Source organism: Sitophilus oryzae, unplaced genomic scaffold (assembly GCF_002938485.1).
Source record: "Sitophilus oryzae breed Bouriz unplaced genomic scaffold, Soryzae_2.0 scaffold_1790_pilon_pilon, whole genome shotgun sequence".
NCBI lineage: Eukaryota > Metazoa > Arthropoda > Insecta > Coleoptera > Curculionidae > Sitophilus > Sitophilus oryzae.
In genome coordinates this window covers 92,188-100,163 of record NW_022146491.1, presented here as the reverse complement: position 1 = coordinate 100,163, position 7,976 = coordinate 92,188, and the positions used below count along the sequence as shown (strand labels likewise).

At 29.8% G+C, this 7,976-nt stretch overlaps 1 protein-coding gene across 1 annotated transcript; it reads right to left on the bottom strand.

The window, feature by feature from the left end:
• Window positions 1-2,382: 2,382 nt before the first annotated feature.
• On the bottom strand, window positions 2,383-7,976 carry LOC115882636 (mitochondrial fission 1 protein-like). The gene is made up of 3 exons (XM_030900827.1): window positions 7,833-7,976; window positions 7,435-7,693; window positions 2,383-2,860 (listed from the first exon to the last, which is right to left on the bottom strand). The coding sequence occupies exons 1-3, from the start codon at window positions 7,875-7,877 to the stop codon at window positions 2,715-2,717; spliced, it is 450 nt and encodes a 149-aa protein (XP_030756687.1). The 5' UTR covers window positions 7,878-7,976; the 3' UTR covers window positions 2,383-2,714.

The window sequence follows — 7,976 nt, the reverse complement described above, 5'->3', positions numbered from 1 at the left end:
GATCATGTAGTTTTATTTGCTCCTATTAATAACCTTTTAAGCATTACGGACTTCTCATTTTGAGTAATAATTTCAATATGAAACAGCATTAAAACTTTAAAAATAAATATGAACACTAAATATCCTGAACAAAAATGAGTTTTCATATAGCTAAATTTAGTATTTTACATTAAAATTTTAATTTAACAAATTTGTTTTTTTGGCTAAGATATTTAATCCATACTACATATCAAGAGATGGCAGTTTAGCCAGAGAATAACATTATTTTTAACTAATGAATGCTTTGCGGTTATAGACATGTTAATTTTTATACTGCTGGAAACAAAAAGAAGCAGTTCCTTGTTAATGTTCCACAGAACGGCTACTGCACCCCTTTGACTATCGACGAATGAGTCTTAATTTATTTGATAAGATAGCTTAGTATACAGGGTGTTACAAAAACATGTACCATCTCTTGTGGGGAGATTTCTTTCGTAAAAATAAAGTTTTCATATTGACATTGGACATTCTGTAGCTTTGTTTCATAGCTACAGAAGGTTAGGTTCGATTTATCATAATTTTCTTCCAAGTGCTTTTAGCATGAATGAAATTTTGAGGCTAAAAGTTACTATAAGTGTGACATAATTTAATGCTAAAAAAGGGTCGACATATATTCACTAGAGACGTGCATATGGGTTTTACCACTGAAATATTTTTCTAAAAAAAAGCATGTATGCCACTGACTTTTTTCTTGTTAGCGAAATAGTGTAAGCAGTTTAATGCCGATTAAAAGTTGTCTCTTGATATTTTGTCGATTTCGGCCTTCTTGATGAGATAAAAGCAATTTTATTAATATCATTAACTTGCGAAAGTTTTAAATAAGTTCTCATTGATTCCTCATCAAAAATACGAAAAAAAGTTCCTGTAAACATGAATATGGAAATGCATAGTTTTACAGTTACAGGATGATAAATCTTTTTAAATTTTTTTTTTGTAATTATCTTAAATAGGTACCACTATTTTTTTATTTGAAATTGCTGCGGCGCACATGTTTTTTTAATGCTCCTATTAATAACCTTCTAAGCATTACGAACTTCTAATTTTAAGTATTCAATATGAAACAGTATGAAAAATATACAAATAAACATAACTATGAAATACCATGAACAAAAATGCGTTTTTACATAGCTAAATTTAATATTTTACTTTATTTACTTTTATTTTTTTTATTACCTTAATCTGCATGTTATAATGATAGGCAAAATAAATACATTTTCCAGAAATTGACAGGGATGACAACGATAATGAGCTGACAGTTATTGTATTTTTCGGAAAACTTTCTGGTTCGCTAAAATGTTCTTAGGAAAACTATGATTTCCGGCCATTTTCCATTAGAGCAGTCTCCGTTTCGATGATTTGCTTGCGGTCAATTTTCCTTTGGCCATTTATTCTTGGACAATTTTCTGGATACGCATTGCTTATTTCTTTCAAGTGTGTTGAATTAGCTACACTGTAAAAGAGAGTTGCCATGATAGAACTTTTATTTTGCTCCAAGCAACCATCAGAAAATAATCTACATATATAAAATGCTAATGTTTATCTGTGTCGTCTCTACTGAAGTAACGACTTGCTCTAGAAAGTTGCTTTTTTTACTAAAAGATAGCTAATTGGCTCTTCTGAAATCTGTAGTCGCCGGAATTTTTGTTTTTCATTTAATTAAAAAAAGTATTTTTTTCCTGATGCCGATGTTGTGGCGGATGCGCCAGGCTTCAACTAGTAGAAAATAAAAGAGAGAATGTGTCATTTTCTTTCGCACGCATTTTGTATGTAACTTAAAACAAAGGACCTAACTCAAATTCCATCTTTCTTGTAGTATAACAATTGATATAACAAAAAGCTCTATCTCAATATACGTCTCTCCATCATAATGAAGAATTCTAGCAATTGAGATGGGGCAAATTTTTAAACGAATATGAAATGAATAAGGTATAATATTGAGATGAGTAAATTCCCTATGTTAAAAAAATTACCTATTGGGTATGTCATGACGTTGATATCTCAAAATCGCCAAAAATCAAGTTACGACTTTTCGTCATAAAGCCGACGATATGTACTTATATTTTTCATATAACAAACATATGAATTAACTAAGAGAATCATTATTACTTACAGGTTATCTTCAGTAAAAGACAAATTAAATATTTATTGACATATATGAAATATTTAATAAAATAAAGCACCAAAATTACCACAATACACCAAAACACTTTTACTTTTGCACTGGAATTTTATATGTATTGCGGTTATTTTAGTGTTTTATTTTATTTTGCTGTTGTAACACTAAAGGTTCCAACCTCCAACTGTAATATAAGGTAGGCTAAACTAAAATAAAATACCATAATATAGTAGGTAGACTTTTATAAATATTGTGTAAGGTACAAACAGACAATCTAATAGAGGTTATCCTTATAAATGTACATTTCTATAGTAATAACTAAAAAAATATTTTTTGGTTTTGTTTTATTTACAAAAATCGTGGCAAAAACATAAATATAGTATAAATTCCTTTTTGGATGAAAGCTTAACACTGACGTAACAAAAATTTAATAACAATAAATTAATAGTACTTACATTACATATACGAAAGTACTAAGTAAAACTAACTAAATTATAGATCTTTTATTAAAATTATCTATCACTCGCTGGAATACAAAATTGTAAGGACTAAAAAACTATCACTTAGACTTTGATATAGCCATTCCGACACCGACAATAGCGCCAACTGCTACCAATACTCCACCAGCTACCGCCATACCCATGAGGCCCTCTTTTTCCATTTTCTTCTTTATTGTCTGTTCTAATGACATTACTTGTTGATTTCCTAATGAATATAAAGATATTTTAGACATTTTCAAATTATAATATAAATAATATGTATAAGCTGTTATGTTTTAAACATTTTGAATTAATGTAAGTGTTTTAAACATGTTTTAATTTCTTTGTTTAAAACTATTTACAACTCTGCTTTAAATATATTTGATATTAAGATGATTTTTTTGTGAAAAAATAAGAAAAACTCTTTCATTTAATTATCTAATTAAAAAAAACTCCTAATACAAAAAGAATAAGAAACAAAAAAGTCACCTCGATCCTGCCAACTTTCAAAATAAAACATAGAGGATGAGAGCATAAATGTTGTCGTTGGACCAATCCAAAAGTTATGTAAACGTTATGCAGTTCGTGGTCTTTTTTACTTTCTTAAAAATATTTATACTCATAACGTGTTAAAATGAAACAAACGATGTAGCGACAGACAGGAGCGGATACAGAAATCTATTTAAGGGGGGGGCCCAAATAAATTTTAATGTAGAATATGCTTTTTAGAGCGCCATTTTTAACCCAAAAGCTTAAATTTAACCCAATTTATAGATTTTAGGGGGGGGGCCTTAGCCCCATGGAACCTCTCTGTATGGGACCCCTCTGTAAACTATGCTATAATTCGGTGAAGTACCATTAAGTAATCTAAAAATTGAATTAAGTTATGCAATCTTATCGTTTGATACATACTTATAAATTTTAAGTAGGTTAGGTACCTACGTTTAAATTTTGAACGACACTATGCAGTTTAAAATAAAGTTTAGAACAACATTATCCCGACTTTAGAGTTAAATCAATAAAAATCATTTTAAATCTTAAAAACACACCGTAAGATTAAAAATAACAAAAGATATGTTTTTTCAAGCCTGTATAGAATCAATATGGAGATACATAAATACATAAATTACATTTAAAGGCTTGTAAATATATAATTACCATTTTAAAATATAGTATACCTATAAAATACATATTCTTTTAAAAATATTCAGCAAATGCCCCAGAAAAATATTTTATTTATGGTAACTTCCACAACTACAGGTGATATTTATGATCTGTGTAATATTATGAGTCTATGTTATGAGGTGATATTTATGATCTGTATATATATTATGAGTATCTGATAGTCAAGCAGCGTTAAAGGCGATCAACTCAGTATCAATCAATTCGAAATTGGTCAAAGAATGCATAGAGAAGCTGAATAAATTAGGCAAAGAAAACAAAGTCCTCCTACACTGGGTGCCTGCTCACCAAGGGATAGAAGGCAATGAAAAAGCAAATAATCTAGCTAGGAAAGGAGCGAACACTCCACTAACTGGAGCAGAACCGTTCTGCTTTCCAAGTGGTAACCAACTCAAGGCGGAACTGAAGAACTTGGAAGATTCCATCCGCAACCTGGAATGGAAATCTTGCAATGGTCTAAGACACTCGAAGAAGTTTCTGAGGGCTTATGATCAAGAAAAATCACAGATCTTCCTGGGTCTGAGTAAGAACAATCTTCGGATTGTCACGGGGTTTTTAACAGGACACTGTCTCCTCAATGAACACCTCAGTAGATTGAAACTAAGAAGAAACGGCGAATGCAGATTCTGTGGGGAAGATGGGAAACACCAGTACACCTCATCACTGAGTGCGCCGAGACGACAACCATTCGTGCCATGAATTTTGGTACGACTGATATTGGAAATGGAGAACTACCCTCTAAAACCGTCCCAGATACTGGCTTTTGTCAAAGCCCTGGGACTGTATGATGAGTTATGATTCAAGAAAGGGGGACACAATGAATCTGTAAGGTCGAAGTGATTAACTCCCCTCCCACTCATTCTAAATTCTAAAATTCTAAATTCTAATTGGTACATAATATAGTATGTTAATTTTAGTTTGTCCCCCTTTAACTAACTGACTATAACTTTTTTATTTTCGGAGTTACATCACTTATTAGAAAATTAAATTGTGGGGTTTTTAGTCAAGTTTTATGGCATATTACCATAAATCATAAATGTCATAAGCTGTCAAATGTTACAGTTATTGGGCGCATTCAGTAAACACACTGTTATTAACTGGTAAAGACCTACCGATGACTTTTCATTGAACGATTAAATTACCGGTACGTAAATAAACCGGAAACAAAATACGGTAGGCCCTCAAGTGACCGGTGACCACAACCGGTGAGTTACCATTGGTATTCACTTTAATTTTTTGCATCGGTGGAGTAACCGGTGTGTTTACTGAATGCGCCTATTGATAGACAAACTACTATCTTTATTTTAAATTGGATACCCTATACAGTCTGTTCTATCGCCGACCTGGACATAGGAAATCCCATGTAAATTTTAAAAATGATGAATAAGTTTTCCCTATTTTATTTTACAGAAAAAAACTTATTGAAACTTTTTAAAGAACTTCTTAAAATGAAGCAAATTGTTCATTTTGAATGATATATACAAATTTCGTTCTTGAGTTGTGAGAGATACAAAAATACTAAATTAATCAAAAAAATAATACGGCCCTGATTAAACTACCAAATATGCCACTTTAATACATGATGAAATAATCTTTTAATGTTAAATTGACTTTATTGTTGCCAAAAATAATTTTAAAGAAATATTTTTTTTAATGCCATATTGACTTTAAACTTTTTTTTGGTTTGTGCTAAATATAATTCGTAAATATAAATAACACAATTAAATAAAAAAATTGTTTAGTGTATTATGGAGAAAAAAGTGTACAGGCTGTAAAGGATTTACTTTTTGTACATTTTCCAAATATGCCAGACCAATTATTGACGACTATAAATGTAAGAGAAGAATTCGAACATGAACAGTTATTAAAGACTATAAATACAAAAAGAAGATTAATATTGATGAGCATCATGGAAAAATAATAAATAAAAATTAATTAAATATTCTGTTACAAGTGGAATATGAAAACCAAGTAAGTACCAAGATCCTTGGAGAAATAGTCGAAAAACATCGAACCACTTCTTAGCGAATTTGAAGAAACATAATTATAACCAATAATAAGTCATTTAAATATTTCAAACACCAAGAATTATTGGACGGAGGTAAAGAACGTAGGACAAATTTTATTCAATACTTAATTTTGTGAATTGTTTAGTGATAATAAATACATTTTCTTTTGAAGCAGTATGTTTACTTGTCTACAAAATATATTTGATTCTTAAAAGATTCATATAGATATGTCCACAGTGTAGTTTTTGTAACTTTTAATAGAGAATATGGAGAGTAATTTCAAAATAATTTTTGACAGAACTTTGTAAAAGAAAATCATAATAGATTTGCACTATTGCCAACTTAGAGGTTTTCCGCTAGATCTAGCGGTTTATTTTTCAGTTTAGCGGGAAAAAATATTATTTAACGGCTAGCAGTTTTTTAGCAGTTTACCATATTTGATTAAAAAATAAGTAAAATTGACACAAAAATTATTATTTCAATTCTAAAAAACGATTTTTTTTAAAATTTGCCTCAATATTCGCTTTATAATCATATATTCTTATAGTACCTAGAGCTAGAATATTAGAAGTCACTTTAAATTCGTCTTATCTGGCGATGAAAGCCCTAATAAAAGGTTCAAAATTAGACAAAAATGATAATTTCAGGTTCAATATCATTCCTAGCGGATTCTAGCGCTTTTAAATATACGAATCTAGCGGGTCTTCACTATCGATCTTCCAGAGTTGGCAACCCAGTAGATTTGTCATATTGTGACATAACTTGTGATTGTCATGTTTGATTGTTCAGGGCCGTATTATTTTAAATTTTTGCCTAATTTAGTATTTTTATATCTCTTATAACTCAAGAACAAATATGAATTTGTTCTGAATAAACCATTCAAAATGAACAATTTGCTTCATTTTAAAGAGTTCTTTAAAAAGTTTCAAATATTTTTTTCTGTAAAATAAAATGGGAAAAACTTATTCATCATTTTTAAAATTTAAATGGGATTTCCCGAGGGATTTCCTTTATCCAGGTCGGCGATGCATCACACTGTATATTAGAAGTGTACTGGGTACTTTTTAGCATATTATTTTCTAATATCAAAAATATATCATTCTTATTAAAATTCTATAAAATATAAACCAATGTTATTTGTTTTAACATAGTTAGGTTGTTGACTATCTTATATAGACCATACTATACTGTTAGTTTTACGTTTAGAAATTTAATGTCAACATTAAATAAAACTCATAAGAAGAAAGGGTACGAAATATATTTTTGATATCAGAAAAAATATGCTATTAAATATCAAATACATTAATCTCTAATATACAGAAAACTTGATTAGGTAAATCTTCTCTCCAAAAATAAAAAAGTTATAGTCAATACAATAACAGTACAATATTGATGAAAAATATAAACTCTGTTGCATGTCATTTGTCATAACCACTATGTTTAAATATTTGAAAAACACAATATTGAATCATATTAACTAATATTAGCTGATGACATGGTCAAAGTTCAAACTCATTAAATATATTTATATTAGGAGATTTATTTTAATAAGTAGATATGTTATTAGAATTTAAATGATAATTTAGGCTTTTCGAAACATATTATTTACCTGGTTCAATTGACAAGAATGATCTAACGTATCCTAATGCTTTTGAATATTCCTTTAGTCTCGCAGTTCCAATTGCTAAGTAGTATAAATAGTCTCTTTGGCCTTCTTCATTCGTTCTGTATAGATCTTCTAGTAGAGCTATGCCTTTCTGTATATCAGCTGGGTATTTGCTTCGAACAAGACAGAATGCATAATCGAATTGTGCCTTAGGGGTAACGTCATTTTTGTAGAGCTGTCCGTGGTAGATTTGTTCGAATTTCTACAACACAAATAAGAATTTTAGATGAACATTATTAACGACGCAACAGAATTATAGGTTAGACAGTTGCAGTCAGGGTTTATTTTTCTCTGCGGTAACACAATCATTGAAGTAAGTTCACAATAAATAAGAAATTTACCTTTAAATCTTCTGGTAGGACCGTTTCTGTTAGTACATCAGCCATTTTTCAGTAACATATGATTTTCAATTTACCACGAAAACCTTGAAACGTCAAAATAATGACTAATTTTATGATTATCTAAAAAATGACAGATACAGAGAG